Source organism: Microtus ochrogaster, unplaced genomic scaffold, assembly GCF_000317375.1.
Source record: "Microtus ochrogaster isolate Prairie Vole_2 unplaced genomic scaffold, MicOch1.0 UNK85, whole genome shotgun sequence".
NCBI lineage: Eukaryota > Metazoa > Chordata > Mammalia > Rodentia > Cricetidae > Microtus > Microtus ochrogaster.
Window position 1 is genome coordinate 70,087 of NW_004949183.1, and position 20,633 is coordinate 90,719.

Here is a 20,633-nt window from a genome sequence, read left to right on the forward strand (position 1 = left end):
CCTTATCTGATTTCTATGGTGCAAAAGAATTTTGGTCCTGAAGCCTGCTAGGGCTGGAGAATTGCTGCTTTAAAAGTTATATATGACTGCAAACATTGGTAACAGGTGGAACAAGGCAGAACAGAAAGAGAGAAGAATAAGGAAACATGGGCAGATGATTCCCATTGTGAATAGAGTTCTTTACCCTCAGATTTTTAGTCCCCTTTTAGCTTATCATGGTGTCTTTAACTGAACCCTGCACGGAAGTCTTGAAGGCTAGAACTTTAAGGCTCCCATTACATTTCCCCAGCCTGGCACCCCAGGGTCTCCCATGGGGAGGCCAGCCATTGAAGAGGGGGTACAGTGTCCCTGGCTTAGCATCCCTGGATGAGGGTGCACAGATTCCCGAGCCTGTTACCCAAGGGCCTGGCATGTCCTGGGGAGGCCAACTGTGGAAGTGTAAGTGCAGTTTTCCCAGCCTGGTGGATGTGGAAGAGAAGACATTGCTTCCACAGACTGGCATCCGTGGAAGAGGGGACACAGTAATTTCATCATGGCACCCAAGGCCCAGGCGTGGTCTGGGGAGGACATCTGTGGAAGAGGGGGTACAGTTTACCTAGCCTGGCAACCATGGATGAGGTGGCACAGCATCCCTCACCTGGCACGCCAGAACCTATCCTGAGGAGTTCAGCCGTGGAGGAAAGGGCACTGCTTCCCCAGCCTGGCATCTTTGGACCTGGAAGCCCTGGATGAGGTGCGCATCTTCTCAGGCCTGGCACAACACAGCCTGTCCTGCCTTGGGGAGACCAACCATGGACGAGTAGGCCCAACTTCCTCAGCATGTCACCACAGGGACTGGCTTGCCCTGGGGAGGCAGGCTGTGGAAAGAGGGCACAGCTTCCCAGGCCTGGCACCCCAAGGACTGGACTGCCTTGGGAGGCCAGCTGTGGATGATGGGGAGCAGCTTCCCCACACTGGCACACCAGGGCTTGGCCTAATCTAGGGAAGCCAGTCGAGGAAGAGGGGGCACAGCTTCCCTGGCCTGGCACTACAGGGACTGGCCTGCCTGGGGAGGCTGGCCGTGTAAGAGGGTGCACATCTTCCCCGGCCTGGGACTCCAGTGCCTGGCCTGCCCAGGAAGGCCAGTCATGGAAGAGGAGATGCGTTTTCCCTGGCCTGGCTCAATAGGGCCTGTCTGCCATGGAAGACAGGGTGTATCTACCCGACTAGGACTCCAGGGACAGGCTGACCCTGGGAAGGCTGACTGGAAGAGGGGGGGGACATCTTCCCCGGTCTGGTACCCCAAGGCCTTGACAGCCCAGGGGTGTCAGCTTTGGAAGAGGGGGTGCAACTCCCCTGCCTGGCATCCATGGAAGAGTGGGCAAAGCTTCTCAGCCTGACACTTCAGGGCCTGCCCTGCCCGGGAAAGGAAGCTGTAGTAGAGGGGGCACATCTTTCTTGACCTAGCCAGCCCTCAGGATGCTGGGTGGAAAAGCGGGTGTTTCTTCTCTGGCCTAGCTCCCCAGGGCATGCATTTCATGGAAGAGCAATGCACATCTTCCCCAGCCTGCCTCCCCAGGGTCTGTCCTGGCTCGACCTGGGGAGGCCGGCCGTGGAAGAGGAGGGCACAGTCCCCAGAGTCTGCCCAGCTCTTGGAGGCTGGTTGTGAAAGAGGGGTGCACATGTGCCCAAGCCTGGAACCCCAGGGCCTTCCATGGGGAGGCCAGCCATTGAAGAGGGGGTGCAGCTTCCCTGGCTTGGGAGCCAGGGGTCACATCTATTACTACATTTCTATCAAATGTTTTATGTTCAAACATAGGTTTTGGGGGATATATATCTTTGTAATTCTGTACTAGAAAATGCTGTCAGAGGCCATGACAGAGGAGCTGCCATCAGTAATGGAGCTTAAGGAATACAGCCAACCAGAGAGCAAAGCTATAATGTGAGTACCTGGAGGGGCAAAGCCCTATGGAAGTCATCCCCAGGTACCCCTTGCTTCTACTGTACTTTCTCCTACTTGCTATCTCATGTTCCTGTGGTATTTGGCATGGTGTGATTACTATGAGAAAGGATTCCACTGTGTCTAGTATAGTGATGGTTTCATGGGAAAATCCCACTCCTCACTGGGAAATTTAGTTGAAGATAATAATGAAGATAATTTTTATAAGAGCAATGATGACTAGTTAGAACAATAATTTAAAGATTCATGTGGTTAGGATAGTTAATAAAAATGATTAGGGAACTGTTATAGGTAATTCTGCCAATTATTGCTCCAACAAGAGATACAAATAAGGGAAAATTAGGCTAGACGTCACTTTCCCCTTTCTTAGATTTCCAGAGAGTGGAAAATAAGAACAAAGATGTTTCATGCATTATAGCTCCATGAATTATGCCTCTGGAAAAACAGGCTGATGATCAAAGAAAGCAATTTATACCTATACCCAAGGTTAGGCCTGAGTTTCTTGGTCATGCAGCTTACAGAATTAATCACAGACCCAAGTATACACCTTGAAAAAACAAAGTTGTGAAAGGAAATTAAATGACCCTATTGTGTATAAAGAAAAACAGATGGTTAGCTAGACCACTTGAGTAAAGTTTTGTAGAAGAGAAATAGGATAGAAATCTGCTACACTGAAACTGTAAATAGCTGTCTGCTAGTACAAAAGGAACAAGCTGAAATATACTTGGCTTGTTTAAATCTTTGTTAAGGATCATTGCTTCGGGGTGAAGATGTTATGGTAGGAATATTAATACAAAAAAAGTTTAAGTACTTACGGACTTCTAAGAAAAACGTGTAATTTGTGATCATAATGTGATTTCATTCAGTGTGAAGACTAATTTGATTTTGAAAAAAAATGTAACTTGTGATTGTGATGTAATCTTTTCTTGTGTAGAAATTTTTGTCTTAGGCGATATAAAAGGGATAAGAGAAAAATAAAGATACAGATGAAGAGACTGACTGACTTGTTTCTCTGACCTGCTGGATGTTGTTTCTCTTAGCAAAATGGTTTTCAAGCATACACATATGCCCAAAATTAAGCTGTCTGCTGATGTATTTCCTAATTTTGTTTGTACTGATTTGCTACTACTGCATCTTATGGATCATTTAGTTCTGTAGCTGCCAGCAGAGCTTGTACTGACAACAACATGCTACCATCCATTAATTTTTAAAGATGTACCCCTTCTGATAGAACTAATATCAGGGTGACATTTTAGTGATAAACCAGACTTTAGGGGGGACTAAATGGATGTGATACTTTGACTGAGAAATGTCCAAAATAGGCTATGGCATTTGAACACTTGATTCCCAACTGGTGACACTGCTTAGGAATATTTAGGAGTTGCAGCATTGCTAGAGGAAGTATATCACTGGAGGTAAACTTTGAGAGTATACAGCCTTGCCTGACACTTTCAGTTCGCTCTCTGATTCATAATGTAATCTGTTTCCGGCTCCTGCCACTATGACTATTACTTGCATCCATGCCTCCTCACCATAATGTGCTGTAGGAATAATGAACACTGAGACATTTGACTCTAATACTGAGGCTCAGGTAGGAGAAGCAATTTCCAAAGGTATGAGGAGACATAAAAACGGCAAATGTTTCAATTGTGGTAGAATAGGACATCTGAGAAGGGACTGTAGACAAGGAATTCCTAGAAATAATGTCTCCTCTGGGAATGGCAAAAATAGAAGGTCTCCACCTTCTAGATTATGTAGAAGATGTGGTAAAGGCCAACACTGGACCAATGAATGTACATCAACAAAAGACAGACAAGGCAACCAAATACCATGGGGAATTCTCGAGGGCCCTCTCACAGGACCCCAAGCCAAAAGTGGTCCAGTCATTCCCAGTCATCATGGAGGACATATCTCACCTGCTGTAAAAAACCATACTGTTCTGAATGATGAAATAGACATCGAGGATGAATCAAAAGTTCCAATAGGAAGTATATATGTTGGCAGACTTTTATAAATGATCAAAGACCAAAGCTAAGAGTGTGTATAAATAATATTGTAATTGAGGGATTACTAGAAGAACATGAAGCAACTAGCAAACCTTTAGAGGTACCAATGGCTCTACCTTTAAAATGGTTAACTAAGAAACCAATATGGGTTAAACAGTGGCCTTTAACAGAAGAAAAACTGCAGGCTTTAGAACAGCTGTTACAGAAGCAACTAGATGCCCACTATATTGAAGAATGAACCAGCCCTTGGAATTCTCCTCTATTTGTTGTTAAAAAGAAATCTGGCAAATGGAGAATGGTGACAGATCTAAGAGCTGTCAATAAGGTAATTCATCTTATGGGCCTTCTACAATCTAGAATTCTTTTGCCTTCTCTATTACCTAAAGGATGGTCTCTTATAGTTATTGATTTAAAAGATTATTTCCTCACTATACCTATAAGAAAAGGGCAGAGAAAAATTGCCTTCACAGGACTATCCTCCCATAGGCAATGCTTTGTGAGTCAGCCAGTGGAAATAATATGTAAGCAATTTCCTAAATCTATAATTTACCATTACATGGATGACATTTTGCTATTTGATTCAAATGCAGATACCTTAGAAAGAATGTTTGAAGTAAAGAAAGTTTTGCTTAAATGGGGATTACAAATTGTTCTTGAAAAAATAGAAAGAGGAGATTCTGTCAATTACCTAGGTCACAGAATAGGTTTATGGTGTAGGAGGTTCTTCTGTTTGTGTGTTGCTTTCATTGGTTGAATAAAGAGACTGCCTTGGCCTTTTGATAAGGCAGAATTTAGATAGGTGAAGTAGACAGAATAGAATGCTGGGAAGGGAATTGTGGCAGATACCATGATTCTCCTGCCTGAGACTGATGCTGGTTGGAATCTTTCCTGGGTGTGCCACAGAGATTTCCTGACTCAGCAATAGCAGCAGAAAAACAGCTGCACCATTTTAAAACAAGGCTTCTTGGGTCCTACCACCAGTGCAATCTCCAGTTAAAGAGCATTTGTGGGCCCGGATGTTTGTGTGTCCACTTGGGGTCAGGATCAAAGCAAGTGAGACCATACCTGTAGTTTGGCATGGCTTGGCGCTCCCTGCCTGGGTAGGCAGCAGGATCAGGTCTACTAGAAAGTGGCGGTTTTAAAATACCAATTTCTGGGCTGTGCTGCCAGCGTGACCTCTGTCTCTTGTGGGAGACAGCACATCCATGGGGTTTGTGAGTAAAGTGCTATGGTTCATTTGATGGCCTCTGAATTCGCTGTGTGCCTAAAAGGGGAGCATTACGTGCAGCTCAGAGGCACAACTGACTCCAAGGCACAAGCAGCTCTGCTGTGCTAGTGGTGCACACAGCTCAGAGGCATAAGCGGCTCCACCATGCTGGACTGGGTGGGGCAAGCCCACAGTACCTGTTTTTGACCTAGGAATGTCACAGCTTAGATTCTTAAGCCCTTAGCAATTTAAAACTGCAAAGCAAAACTGCTCTTGGACAGTAAAGAATTACAGATTCACAATAGGACAGATTCAGACATAAAAGACATCTAAATGGGTCACACTGTTAAATAAATATACATAGGCTTAGAAGAGAAAAGATAGAGTATAAAATAAAGTTAATGTTTTTTAAAATGGGTAAAGTCTTTAAAGAGACAGAGTACAGATAGTTATAGATTAAAAGAAATAAAGAAAAATAAGCCACGTAAAAATGGAAAATTCACAGAAAGCCTGAATTCTGTGTATTATTGTGTTTTCTTTAAATCTTTTGACTGTGAAGGAGCTAAGTACAGAGAGACATCTCATTATATGGGCTGCCAAGCTAAACCACCATGGATATTATAAAGGTTTAACACAGCTTTTTGCTGTTTGCTGGCGGCATGCCGCAGCTCCTTTAAGAGAGATTTTCCTGACTCAGCAGCAGCAGCAGCAGCAGCAGCAGATAAAAAGCAATACCATTTTGAAATGCAGGCTTTCTGGGCTATGCTGTCAGTGAGACTTCTGGCTCTTGTGGGAGACAGAGCATTTGGATGGGGTTTGTGAGCAGAGTGCTGTAGCTTGCTTAATGGTGTCGTGGACTGGCAATGTGCCTAGAAGTGGGCCGGTGCGCATGGCTCAGAGGTACAAGTGGCTTCACCATGCTGGACTGGGTAGGGCAAGCAGGCACTGACATATTGCCAGAGCAATAACACAGCTTAAGTTTTTAAGAAGTGCTTAGCATTTTTTATTTTTTTTTATTTTTTTGTTTTTTGAGACAGGGTTTCTCTGTGGCTTTGGAGCCTGTCCTGGAACTAGCTCTGTAGACCAGGCTGGTCTCGAACTCACAGAGATCCGCCTGCCTCTGCCTCCCGAGTGCTGGGATTAAAGGCGTGCGCCACCACTGCCCGGCAGAAGTGCTTAGCATTTTATGTAGTGCTCCTGGACAGTAAAATATTACAGATACACAGTAGGCCAGATTCAAACATAAAAGACCTCTAAATGGGTCATAGTGTTGGCTAAATGTACGTAGGCTTGGAAGAGAGAAGAAAAAGAGTATAGAGAGTCATAAAATAAAGTAATGCTTTAAAAAAGATAATGTCTTTAAAGAGACAGAGTACAGACAGTCATAGATTAAAGGAGTAAAAATAAAAAAATAAACATTAAAAAGTAATAGAGTAAAAACAAGCCATGTAAAGACGAAAAGTTCACAGAGAGTCTGGATTATGTATATTATTGTGTTTCCTTGAATTTTTTGACTGTGAAGGAGCTAAGTACAGAGAGACATTTCATTGTATGGGCTGCTAAGCTAAACCAACACATATGTTCTAAAGGCATCTTAATTCCAAAATTTGAGTCTAAGAATATGTTGCTTTAGAAAGGAGGCTCTTCTTTTGTTTCCACATAAGATGAGAACCTGTGGAATACTTCCAGACAAATATGGTTTGATAGACCACGCACCCCTGAACGGTTGTCGTGAACACCCTCTTTTTTTAAATGTGTAAAATTTTACCCTGTAATAGATCTCTATATGTTTGTCATTGTTTTCAAAACACTTTTACAATGAACTGCATAGAAAATGTAAAGATAGATACCACTGACCCTATCCCTACAAAGCCAGCAGACATCCCTGTTCAGGTGCAGGCCATACCAGTCAGAAGAATAGACCACCACAGATTAAATCTGGATATAAACAACAACAGAAACTGCAAACATCCTACAAACTCATTGGAAACTGAACAACTCCATATAAATCAACTACTGTGTCAAGGCAGAAATCAAGAAAAAAGAAAATAAAAACTTCCAACCACACAAAGATTCAACAAAGGAAGAGAATTACAGACCAATCTCATAAAAATTTATGCAGAAATACTCAATAAAATACTCACAAATCAAATTCAAGAACACATCAAAAAAGATCATACACCATGATAAGTAGGCTTCATTGTAGAGATGCAGGCATGGTTCAACATACGAAAACCTGTCAATGTAATTTACCATATAAACAAGCTGAAAGAAAAAAACCACATGATCATCTCTTTATATACTGAAGATACCTTTGACTAAATCTAACATTCCTTCATGATAAAGGTCTTAGAGAGATCAGGGATACAAGGAACATACCTAAACATAATTAAGGCAGTATACAGCAAGCCAACAGCCAACATCAAATTAACTGAGAGAAATTCAACGCAATTTCACTAAAATCAGGAACAAGATAAGGCTGTCCACTCTCTCCATATGTATTCAATATAGTATTCAAAGTTCTAGCTAGAGCAATAAGACAACAAAAGGAGATTAAGGGGATATAAGTTGGAAAGGAAGAAGTCAAAGTGTTGCTATTTGCAGATGATAAGATAATTATCACATAAGTGATACCAAACTTTTTACCAGGGGACTCCTACAACTGATAAATATCTTCAGCAATGTGGCTGGATATACAGTTAACTAAAAAATTAGTAGCACACCTATATACAAATGACAAACAGGATGAGAAAGAATTCAGGGAAACAATACCCTTGACAATAGCCACAAAAATATAAAATATCTTGGGGTTAACTATAACCAAACAAGTGAAAGACTTTATAATAAATACTTAAAGTTTTCAAAGAAGTAAATTGAAGGAGATATCAGATGATGCAATGCTTATGGATTGGTAGGATTAACATACTAAAAACAGCCATCCTACCAAAAGCAATCTACAGATTAAACACAATCTCCATTAAAATTATAACACAATTATTTATAGATCCTGAAAGAATTAATGTTCAACTTCATATGAAATAAAAGACCAAGGATAGCTAAAACAACCCTATGTAATAAAAGAACTTCTGGAGGTATCACCATCCATGATTTCAAGCTATACTACAGAGCTGTAGTAATATAAACCACATGGTACTGCCATAAAAACAGACATGTTGATCAATGGAATTGAATCAAAGACCCAGACATAAATACACATATCTATGGACACCTAATTTTTGATAAATAAGACAGAAATATATAATAGAAAAAGGAAGGCATCTTCAATACATGGTACTGGTCCAACTGGATGCTGGTATGTTGAAGAAAGCAAACAGATCCATACTTACCATCTTGCACAAAAAATTAACTCCAAATGAATCAAAGACCTCATCATAAGACAAGATACACTGAACCTGATAGAAGAGAAAGTGGGGAATAGCTTTGAACTATTGGCACAGAAGACAACTTCCTGAACAGAACACTAACACAACAATTAATAAATGGAATCTCGTGAAACTGAAAAGTTTCTATACAGCAAAGGATACCATCAATAGGACAAAATGGCAGCCCACAGAACAGAAAAGATTTTCACCAGCTTCACATCTGACAGAGGGCTAATATCCAAAATATATAAAGAACTCAAGAAACTAGACATCGACAAACCAATTTTAAAAATGGAGAACAGACCTATTTTGTTTTGTTTTGTTGAGGAAGTATTTCTCTGTGTAACAACACTAGTTGTCCTGGGACTAGCTCTATAGACCAGGCTGGCCTTGAACTTACAGAGATCCTCCTGCCTCTTACCTTTGCCTCCTGAGAGCTAGGGTTAAAGGCACGTGCCACCACTGTCCTGCTGGACTACAGATCTAAACAGAATTTAACAGAGAAAACCAAAATGATCAAGAAACAGAGAAATGTTCAATATCATTAGCCATCAGGGAAATGAAAATCAAAAAGACTCCAAGACTCCATATTATGCTTATTAGAATGGGTAAGATAAAAAACATAAATGACAGTTCATGCTGGAGAGGATGTAGAAGAAGGGGAACATTCCCTCCACTGCTGGTGGGAATGTAAACTTGTAGAGCCACTTTGGAAATCAATATTGCAGTTCATCTGAAAATTGGGAATTGATCTACATCAAGAGCCAGCCATACTACTCTTGGGCATATACCCAAATGATGCTCAGCCACAGGACACTTGCTCAACTATGTTCATAGCATGTTTATTAGTAATAACTAGAACCTGGAAGCAACCTAGATGTCTCTCAACTGAAGAATGGATAAAGAAAATGTGGCACATTTACATAACAGAGTATTTATGTTAAAAATAGCTGTTAAAAACCATGACATAATGAAATTTGCACGCAAATGGATGGAACTTGAAAAATATCATCCTAAGTGAGGTAACCCAGACACAGAAAGACAAACAAGGCATGGATATTAGCTTTAAAGTAAAAGATAATCAATACTAAGGTCCACAGACCCAGAGAGTTTATGAAACAAGGCAGGCTTAAGGGAGGAACACAAGGTTCTCCCTGGAAAGAAGTAATAGAACAGCTTTCGAGGATGGACTGAGGGTGAGTGGGGTTGAAAACAGGAGAGATCAAGTCAGAATGTGGGAGAAAATACTGGGAACTGGGAGGAGCATTTGGGGGGGGGGTGAGGTGAAAACACTTCAATGGAAATTCGATGGAATTTACAAGAGTAACCATAGCAAAGACTCCTAATAATGGGGGACACAGAGTCTGACTCGTTCATCTTTTATAGCCAGACAAGGCCTCAAGTGGAGGGATTGAGGTAGCAACCGAGCCACAAAATCTCCAATGTACAGCTTGTCCTGCCTGCAGAGTATTCTGGGACCAGAGCCTAGCAGAATCATCATTAAAGAGACCAGAGAGACTATAACCAGTAATTGACTGGAGCAGTTAAACATTAGGCAGAGATCAGGGGGGGGGGCCTGAAGAGGAGGGGAAGGAAGGATAGGAGTAACCGGAGAGGATAAGGACACCACAAGAACACAACCCATAGAATCAACTGACTGGGACTCAAGGGGGCTTACAGAGATCAGGGATCCTGTAAGGGTCTGACCTAGATCCTCTACAATATGTTATGGCAGAGTAGCCTGGTTTTCTTGTAGGATTCCTAACAGTGGAAGTGGGGGCTGTCTCTGACCCTTTTCCTCCTACTGGGTCACCTTGTTCAGCTTTGATATGATGGTATGTGCATGGTCTTACTGTAGCATATTAAGCCATGTTTGATTGATGGCCTTGGGAGGTCTGCTCTTTTCTGAAGGGAAACAGAAGGAGGATGGAACTAGGGGAGAAGGGAGGTGGGGGAAGCATGGGGAAGGGGAGGGAGGAATGTAATATATGAGAGAAGAGTGAAAAATAGAAAGAAATATGTGAGAATAGAACAAGTAACTCACAGGGACATACTTATCTCAGTTAAGGATTAATGGCACATTTCAACTTATACCTTTGGCTTGATATAAGGAAAAAAATCAAGTTAACACTATAAACACCAAAAGGAATTGCATAGTTTCAGGATTCACAATGAGTCACACACACCAAGCTGAAACTTACAGCAAAAGTACATAATGAATTATTTATCAATTGAAAAACTTTGCCTCAATCCAAACTTTTAGGAAATTAATTTTACACACTGAGTATATTTTTTTTAAAAAAAAGCTTCAATGATGGCTGCTGAGAGATTGTTTTGTATGTCTCACTGTTACCCTTCTTATCACAAAATAATGACATAATAGATATGAGAAAGGAAACAGAGAAACAAAATACCTCAGCCTAAGATTTAAGGCATTTCCATATTTTCTTAGACATAAGTGCAGTTGTTTTAAAACCCTGGAAAGAAATATCATATTCTATACTTACTGAATCCACAAGGTTTTCTGTTTTGTCTATCAGTAATTCCAATCTTTCTCCACGTTGAGCAACCAAATCTGGAAATATTTTTACAAATAGAAATGATGTTTTATATTAGAAATAAAGGGACCCACTCACCAAAGCCAAAAGCCCTAAAACTGAGTTCAAAGTTCCATGAAGTTAACTATTTGACTTCAGAAGAAAAGCAGCTGACCCCAATTCAAGACAACTGATAGTTGCATAGAAACAACAGACTATATTTTCAAAAACAGCTTATTTAAGGAAAACAGCTAACCTCCCTATTCTGCCACTAATGAATGCTTTCCCATTTCACTATCATTACAAAACTCCCACCTTGGAGAATATGAACTGTGCTCTCTGGAACTATGGTCACTGAGTGACTGGGTCCTTTGCCCTGATCATGGTGAGGCTAGTACTCAGGATGGCACCTCTCCAGCATTAAAAAATAGCCCTCTCTAGATGTTTGAGGTCATCTAACTTCTCATCTTTTTTTATTTCTTCCTATAAACTTAATTATTACATATCCTTACAATAAATATGCAAGTTTGAGGTTAGCAAAACAATCCAGAAAGGTAAGGGTGTTTTTTGTCAAGCCTGATAATATGAGTACAATCTCCAGAACCCACATATACATAGGAGAAAATAGGTTCAATCGAGTTGTCCTCTGATATTCACACACACACAGTGGCATATTCCAGTTACTATACACAAATAATTAAAAAATAAAAATCTGAATGTAACAATATGAGATTAAGCCAACAATTTCAAAACTTTGAATAAAAAAAATCAATGCCTGGATAAATTAAAAGATGAATTCTATATAAAATATTTCAAGAAAAATACACACTACTTTATCATAAACTTCTGTTTTTTTTGAACAGGGTTTCTCTGTGTAGCTTTGGAGCCTGTCCTGAACTCACTCTGTAGGCCAGGCTGTCCTTGAACTCAAAGAGATCTGCCTGCTTCTGCCTCCCGAGTGCTGGGATTAAAGACAAGTGCCACCACTGCCCACCTTTCACAAACTTCTTGAAAAAGACAAAAGAAAAAAAAATATTTCTCAACATATTAAATGGGCTCATTATTATCTTGGTTATTAAAGTCAAACAAAGGCATCACAAGAGGATCTGGGGATGTGGCTCACTTAGCAGAATTCTTTGCTAACATGCAAAAATCCTGGATTTAATCATTAGCGCTACATAAACTAGAACACATCTATAATCCCAATATACTGTTGGATAATGGTCTTTTATCCTGTCACTTGTATTATTTTTAATAAAACGCCGATTGGCCAATAGCCAGGCAGGAAGCATAGGTGGAGCGACCAGGCAGGAAGTATAGGCAGGACAACTAGAACAGGAGAATTCTGGGAAGAAGAAAGGTCAGTCTGCAGCCATCACCCAGACACAGACAAAGCAAGATGAGAATGCCTCATTGATAACAGGTACCAAGTCACATAGATGTGGGAGTGTCATATATCAATCTGTTGATTTCATTGGTTAAGCAATAAAAAAACTGCTTGGCCCTGATAGGTTAAAACATAGGTGGGTGGAGTAAACAGAACAGAATGCTGGGAGGAAGAGGAAGTGAGCTCAGAGACGCCATGCTCCCCTCTCCCGGACAGAGGTGATAACTCTGCTCTCTGAGGCACACGCGATGAAGCTCCGACCCAGGATGGACATAGGCTAGAATCTTTCCCGGTAAGACTGATTCTACATAGATTATTAGAAATGGGCTAGTCCAGGTGCAAGAGTTAGCCGAGAAGAGGATAGATATAATGTGCCAAGCAGTGTTTAAATAAATACAATTTGTGTGTTGTTATTTCGGGGCATAAGCTAGCCAGGTGGCCGGGGTGCTGGGGATAAAGCCCCGCCACTCCTATTACAACATCACGTGGCTAACACAGACAAGAATTATGGGCTAATATAAGTTTATAAGAGTTAATAAGAAGGCTAAGCTACTAGGCCAACCAGTTTATAATTAATGTAGGTCTCTGTGTATTTTTGGGGTATTGAACAGATGTGGGACGGGGCAGGACAGAAATCTCTGCCAACACTAATACCTTGGAGGTCAAATCAGCGATAGTTTTAATTGACAATTTGATACAACTTATAATCACTTGGGAAGACAGTATGGATGTGGTGGTGGCACATGCCTTTGATCCCAGCACTTGGGAGGCAGATGAAGCTCTCTCTGAGTTCGAGGCCATCCTGGTCAATATAGTTCCAGAAAAGTCGAGCCTACACAGAGAAAACCTGTCTCAAGAAACAAACAAAAAAGAAAACAAAACAAAAAACAAATTAAAAAAGAAATATCTAGATCAGATTGGCTTGTAGGCTTATCTATAGGAATTTGCCTTGTTTACCTTAATTGATGTAAGACCCAGCCAAAATGTAGGTAGCACTATACCCTAGGTTTTGGCCCTGCGACATTTAAGCGTATAGTAAGATAGATGAGCACTAAGCATGCATTCATTTATTTTTCTGTATTCTTAAATGTAGATGTGATATAACTGGCTACTTCAAGCTTGTGACTTCCCTGCTATGATGGCCTTGCAAACTAAAATCTTTTCTAAGTTGTAAACCTTTTCTTCTCTAAGTGCTTTTCTCAGGATATTTTATTAAAATTATAGAAAGAATACTAGAATACAGGAAAACCAGAACTTCAAGGTCATCATCAGCTAAATAGTAAGTTTAAGCACAGTCTTACATGAGACTGTCTCACAAAAGAAATGTACACCATAAATTGAGAAAACAAATAGACTAACAACCACCAATACATACACACACACACACACACACACACACACAGAGGCTGGTGGTCCTGGTTCTATAAGAAGAGCAAGCTACAGAGAGCAAGCCATAAGCAGCACCCTTCCATGGCCTCTGTATCGGTTCTTGCTTTCAAGGTTGCAGCCATGCTTGAAGTCATGTCCTGACTTCCTTCACTGATGGGCTATGATGTAGAAGTGTAAGCCAAATAAACCTTTTCCTCCCCAAGTTTCTTTTTGTCATGGTGTTTTATAGCAGCATTAGTAGCCATAATCAAAATACTGACTGATATACAGGCCAGGGAAGCAAACTAATTGCAGATCTTCTACGTTCCCTTTCTTCCAAATCTCATCTGCTAGCCTTACCCCCAGCTCTATAACAGACAACCTGCTACAGCCTGCCCTCCGTTTTAGTCACCATTTCCAGAGGATTATATAGATCTTCTCCAACATTCTTCCACACTCATACCTTTGTCTCAGAACCCAACTCTAGCAGGCATTCCCTGGGAAGCTACCAGTAAAGCCATTCAGAGAACCAAGTAAGCCAGTGAAGAAGGTAGGTGAGCTTCAGATCTTTACTCCCTATCCTTTCCTCCAAAATCAATACCCAAGTTTCATCCCCAGATGCACAGCAAACTACCTTCTGTGGCCTCTCCTGATTATTTGCCTCCATTCCTAGGGTACTAAACAGATTATGGTAGAACACCTTCTTCTCCTCCTTCCTGTGGAGCCACCCAGCCTCTCTTCTAGCTCATTCCCATTTCTAAGTATCAGTTCCCAGTACCTAGAAATGCACTGAACCAGGAAGCCCCTTGTCCATACTTAGCAGGATCCCAGAAGCATTCCCTATCAAGCAATACACAACCACCACACCCACCTAAGAAGCAAAGTGGGCAATAGAAACCAAGGAACAAAACACCCACCCAACAAAGGCAAGACCAGGTATCAGCACCTAGATCAGTGGTTCTCAACCCTCACAAGGGTTGCATATCAGATATCTTGCATATCATATATTTACATTACAATTCATAACAGAAGCAAAATTACATTTATGAAGAAGCAATGAAAATAATTTTATGGTTGGGGGTCACTACAACATGAGAAACTGTATTAAAGGGTCACAGCATTAGGAAGGTTAAGAATCACTAATCTAGATGGTGAAAACAAGGAAATGCTGTTTCTCCCTCCCTACAATAATCTGTCTCCAATCTAATAAACCAGTGTTATTTGTGTTCATATGAATGAAACTATGCCACTGAAACATACCTATGTTTCTGACCATGATTCCTTTTAGTTCATCCACTTGTGCTTGAGTCTCCATCATTCTATCTTGCCCTTTATTTTCGGAATGATGCTTCTACAAGATATTAAGTTTTAACTTACAATATTAAGACATAATTAAAAAATGAAAGTGTAATAACCTATACTGAGGAATGCTATAGAATCATGGTTCTATTATATAAAAGATACATATACTTGAAAAATGTTTACATTTAGAAAATTATTGGCAGTATAAAAACTGTTCTCATATGGAATGCACTTTAGTATAAAACATCTTATTTTAAGTAAAATTCAGTGAATGTATTACAATATATGAAATATATGAGACCCTTAGGGCAGAGGCGAGAGGATATGTAATCTGTGCTTATACAGGAAGAAAGGAACAAATTAAAAATGACTATAGTTGGGATGGGGAGAGGCAGGATAGGATAAAAGTACTCTTGATTTTTCTTATTTCTTGAATATGACAGAATAGGGGCACACTCAGTTCTTTTAATATCTGCCTATCTAGTTGCTGGGATTACAATATGTATCTTATTTTCATTGGCTTCTCTCAAGATCTAGAATATAAAAGACTGATGATAGTATATATTTTGAAATTATCACTCAAGACGAACAACTATAAAGTACTTAATGCACAATATTACAGATATTTCAGTATGGAAAGTAATTCAGAAAATATATTACTTAATCCCCTATAAAACTCTATGATGTAGATATTTTCATTATTTCTATTTGCTATAGGGAAGAAATTAGTAATTCAAAGGATCACACACAAATCTGGAGCTAATAACAAAACAGTTGTTAATTTTGCTGCTACTCAAAGTATTTTTTAAAATAGAAAAAGTGAAAACTGATTAAAATGTATAGTTTTCATATGTCTTTGTACCCAGATACTTTTAGAAATAAAAAGAAAGCATTTTGAAAGGTGCTCACCATCATTCATATCATGAAAATGCAGATTAAAAACACTATGAGATACCAGTGCATATCCACTAGAATAGCTAAAATGAATGACAGACAATAAATGTTGACAAAGATGTAAAACACTGGAATTGCCAATGAGAATTTAAAAATAGTACATTCACTTTGGAAAAATAAGGTGATAGATTTTTAAATTAAATATTACCATATGACCCAAGAATTCCATTCCTAGGTATTTATTTACCAGAGAAATAAAAACATATGTCCACACAAAGACATGTAGAGATTCACAGCAGCTTTACTTGTAACGGTTAAAAACAAACAGCAACCCAAACATTGAGCAACAGATAAATGAGTAAAACAGTATGTATACAGTATTGGTCAACAGAAAACAAAAATATGCTGCTGACTTACTCAAGATGGATGAGGGCTAGAAGTATTATAATGAGGAAAACAAAACACATCAGAATACTTACTTTATGAGTGCATTTATACAAAATTCTAGAAAAAAACTAATCTATAGAAACTAAAAATAGATCAGTAATTTGCTGGGACAGAGTATTGGGTAGATGACTTACTAAGAAGGGGCATGGGGGAAAGTTTAGGGTTAATGGAAAGATTTTTTTTTAAATCTTGACTAGGGTGGCATTTCAGATGTGCACACACATCATCATCATCAGTTGAGAACGAGGGAGTTAGGCAGATGAACAAATTTTAACATGTCTAATTTGAACTATTCAAATATCAAACATATCGTGGATAAGGAAAGGGTCTATGCATGGGATAAAATGCCAGTTCACATGTTTAGTGGATCTAAACATTAAATAAGTAGTCAAACCAGTCTATCTTTAACATTCTTCCAAATCCTGAGCTATGCTGACTATTAGTATTAGAGAATGTCACCAATCAGCTTTCTACACTAAAATGACCTTTTTATATTTTTAATAGGGAAACTTTATTATGTTGGCTTATAGTAACACAATCATAAATGTGTTCTATAGGCCAGGGCCCCTATATCCATGGTGTTTAAAGGTAATAAAGAAGAAAATATACATCAAAACACTATGTCCTGAGAAAAATCTTACCAGCTGTGCAGCCAAAACACTCGAGAACTCACTATTCATAGCATATGGAAGTGCAGTCTGTGCTCTGGAACCATAAGTAGTCTGGAACCTCTTCTTTACTTCATTCAGAAAACTGAAGGCTCGAGAACGCTCAAAATCCTGTAAAGTGACCCACATTGTACTCATATTTACAAAGCAAACAAAGATATGTGGCAGATTAGCAAAAACAACAATACTGTTTACTGATTCATGAATCCATTAGGAATGACTAGAAGTGACTCTGTTTCATAGATAAGGAACAAAAGCTTCCAAAAGACAACTAACTTGCCATTTGTCATACAGCTAATAAATTAAAAAGCTGAGAACAAAATCCAAACTAAAAACAACTGTATGTGGGGGAAAAAAAATCAACAAATTCCACAAAGAAAGCCAAGAAAAAAACAATCAAACAGGTGAAGGAAACAGATCACGACTTGAAAAAACTGAAATAGAGACAATAGAAAACACAAATATAGGGAATTCTGTAAATGGAAAATCTGGGTAAAAGATCAGGAATTACAGATGCAAGCATAACCAACAGAATGTAAGAGTTAGAAGAAAAAATCTTAATGTGGGATGTCCTTCTATATTTGTTGCTCTTATTGGTTAATGAATAAAGCTGCTTTGGCCTATGGCAGGGTAGAATATAACCAGGCAGAAAGAGATAGAGAGAGAGAGTAGGCAGAGTCAAGGAGACACCATGTAGCTGCCAAAGGAGAAAGACACTGGAAAACTTTCACAACCTTGTGGTGATACACAGAATAATAGAAATGGGTTAATTTAAGATGTAAGCTAGAAATACACCTGAGTCATCAGTCAAACAGTGTTGTAATTAATATAGTTTCTGTGTGGTTATTCAGGTCTGGGCAGCTGGGAAATGAACAAATAGTCTCCATTTTTTTTTAAATGGGAGCCAAGTGCAGCTTCTTGGTAGCTGCATTTTTCAGACAGGCTGTTTGCTGGCAGTGAGCAGAGGCATGGCTCCTTTAAGAGAAGGCTTCCTGACGCAGCATTAGCAGCTCTTATCTATTTTAAGTATTTCACATAGTCCTTTTAGATAACAGATAGAATTTATTGTGAAACCAGAGGTAATATCATTGTGATGATCAATGTAATTTGATGTCATTCCAACTTAGCTTCAACCAAGGATTCTTTATTATTTTATGTGTGGGGGTGTTTTTACCTATGCACCATGTGTGTGGATTGCCTCAGAGACCACAAGAGGGTGATAGATCTCCTGAGGCCACAGTTATGGAAGCTTGAGCTGCCATGAGGGTGTGAAGGATCAAACCTGGGTCTTCTGAAAGACTAGACAGTACTCTTAACCACTGAGTCATCACTCCAGCCCCCAAGGATTCTTGAACTGGGATCAATGGTCAGAATTCTAGAGGCACTTGTATTAGGATACACAGAAATATTACAGAGTTATTTTCATCATTCTTTAGGTTAAATTTCAATTTTGAATATGAGTTAACAAACAAAGGGGGTATCTATAGCTTAGTCATCTGCAGAAATTATTTATTAATATGCTATCATAGTAACAAGTATTTTGAATGGTCTACATGCATCAACATTTCAAAAGTATTATTATTAGTCTGATGACCAGCTGTTATCAATGATATTATAAAGAAGTATATTCATTAGTATATCCTTTAAAATATATTGAGTGTTATATTAAGTAAAATTGATTTTGTTTAGACTTCTGTGTATTCTACTTCATACATTTAACAACATTCTCAGTATAAGCATGAGTCTGTGACAAGAAAGTTTAAAAACACTGATTTATAGAAATCATGTTAATTCCATGACTCTGTCAGACACCAGCTTAAAAATAAGCACATGGCCAGTATGACATAAAAAGAAGTTAACATCAAAAGAAAAGAGAGGGGCATAGTTTCCTCATTCCTATGATAAGAGATCAAAGAACACAGTTTCTCTTCTTTATACATAAATAAATAGCCATGCAGCTACATGCCACCATAAAGGGAACTTGCAAGAAACTGACAATGAGTAAAGAAAATGAGAGAATGTTTCTTGATGACATTAAGTTACTGAACATTCAGGACTTGAAGCATACTCAGAAAACAACCTAATTAATGGAAACTACACATTTACATAGTTGATCATAATATACGTACTATGATATTGTTTTTCTAAAGTATAAATACATAAAAACTTCATTAATATTGACTAAAGGAATTAATTAATATTCAATTTCAACATTTTGATAAGCTTTAATAACAATAATAATCTTTAGGAAAAGAGAGGCCAAAATGGATATCTTCATTGGGTCTCTCCCCTTGGAGTTTGGGGAACCCTATGAAAAGAAGGGGGAAAGAATTATATGTAGGTGCCAGAGGGGTCAAGGATACCAGGTGAACATAGCCCACAGATATTAACTAAGTTGGGCTCATTGGGGTTAATAGAGACTGGAGCAGCAATTAGAGTCTGCATGGGTCCACAATAAGTCCTCTGCATATACATTATGATTGTTAGCTTGGTGTTTTTGTGGGACTCCTAACAGTGGGAATGGGGGTGACACTGACTCTTTCATCCGTTCTTGGGACCTGTCTTTCTACTGGATTGCCTTTACCAGCCTTGATATGAGGGGTTGTACCTAGTCTTATTGTATCTTATTATGCCATGTTCAGTGGATAGCCCTGGCAGGCCTGCTCTTTTCTAAAGAGAAATGGAGCAAGAGTAGATCTGGGAAAGAGAGGAGATGGGGGGGGGCAGGGAGGAGTGGGAGTCTGGGAGGAGTTGGGGGTCTGGGAGTAGTAGACGGAGGGGAAACTACAGTCAGGGTATATTGAAAACAAAAAAATTAAAAATACAAAAAATGAGTTAAAACAAAACCAAACAACAATCATAATCACAAATACCAATTTCAACACACTGTATAGTAATAAATGTTTAGAGATATTAAGCAGAAAGTATCAAAACTGAGCTGAATAATACATATTTAAGCATCAAACTTTGTCAAGGTGCTTTTTATAACAAATACAACATGTAGAAAACATTTCTAGGTACAAATTTTTTATCACCTTAACCCATTATAGGTAAAGATAATTAATAATTGACTGTATTAGTATACACAGTTAAATAGCAATCCATCTTCAAGTTACTTACATCATCAGTGATACAAAGATACACAATCCTGTCTTGGCAGATGTAATGAAACAAGTAACTGTAGAATAAAAGATATAAAACATATTGTGGTTTTAAGCATCATCTATTTCACTTCTAAGTTCTATCTATATATAAGCCAGTTCAGTATGCCCAATTTCACTATACTGATACAAATACAACACATTCTCATCCTCCCCTTCCCAATACATTTCTATCTCTAGTTAAACTGACAAAAATGAATAAAATATGAAAATAAGTTCTCTTTCCTAAATATAATAACATATGCATTAACCATTAAAATGTTAGCTACAAAATCATAATTGGATTTTTTTTACCACATGTAGCATCTTTTATTTCTTTCCCAGAGAAATTTGA

The 20,633-nt window shown here is 39.0% G+C and overlaps 1 protein-coding gene across 5 annotated transcripts in view; it reads right to left on the reverse strand.

Moving 5' to 3' along the window:
* Window positions 1-20,633, reverse strand: part of Vamp7 (vesicle associated membrane protein 7) — a 37,544-nt gene that overhangs the window by 6,898 nt on the left and 10,013 nt on the right. For all 5 annotated transcript variants that reach the window (XM_005370653.1, XM_026777807.1, XM_026777808.1 and 2 more), the window contains 4 exons: window positions 20,259-20,316; window positions 17,112-17,249; window positions 15,088-15,178; window positions 11,043-11,110 (listed from right to left, as the gene is read on the reverse strand). In XM_005370653.1, coding sequence (XP_005370710.1) covers window positions 11,043-11,110; window positions 15,088-15,178; window positions 17,112-17,249; window positions 20,259-20,316 — 355 coding nt within the window. The remainder of the gene's footprint in view (window positions 1-11,042; window positions 11,111-15,087; window positions 15,179-17,111; window positions 17,250-20,258; window positions 20,317-20,633) is intronic.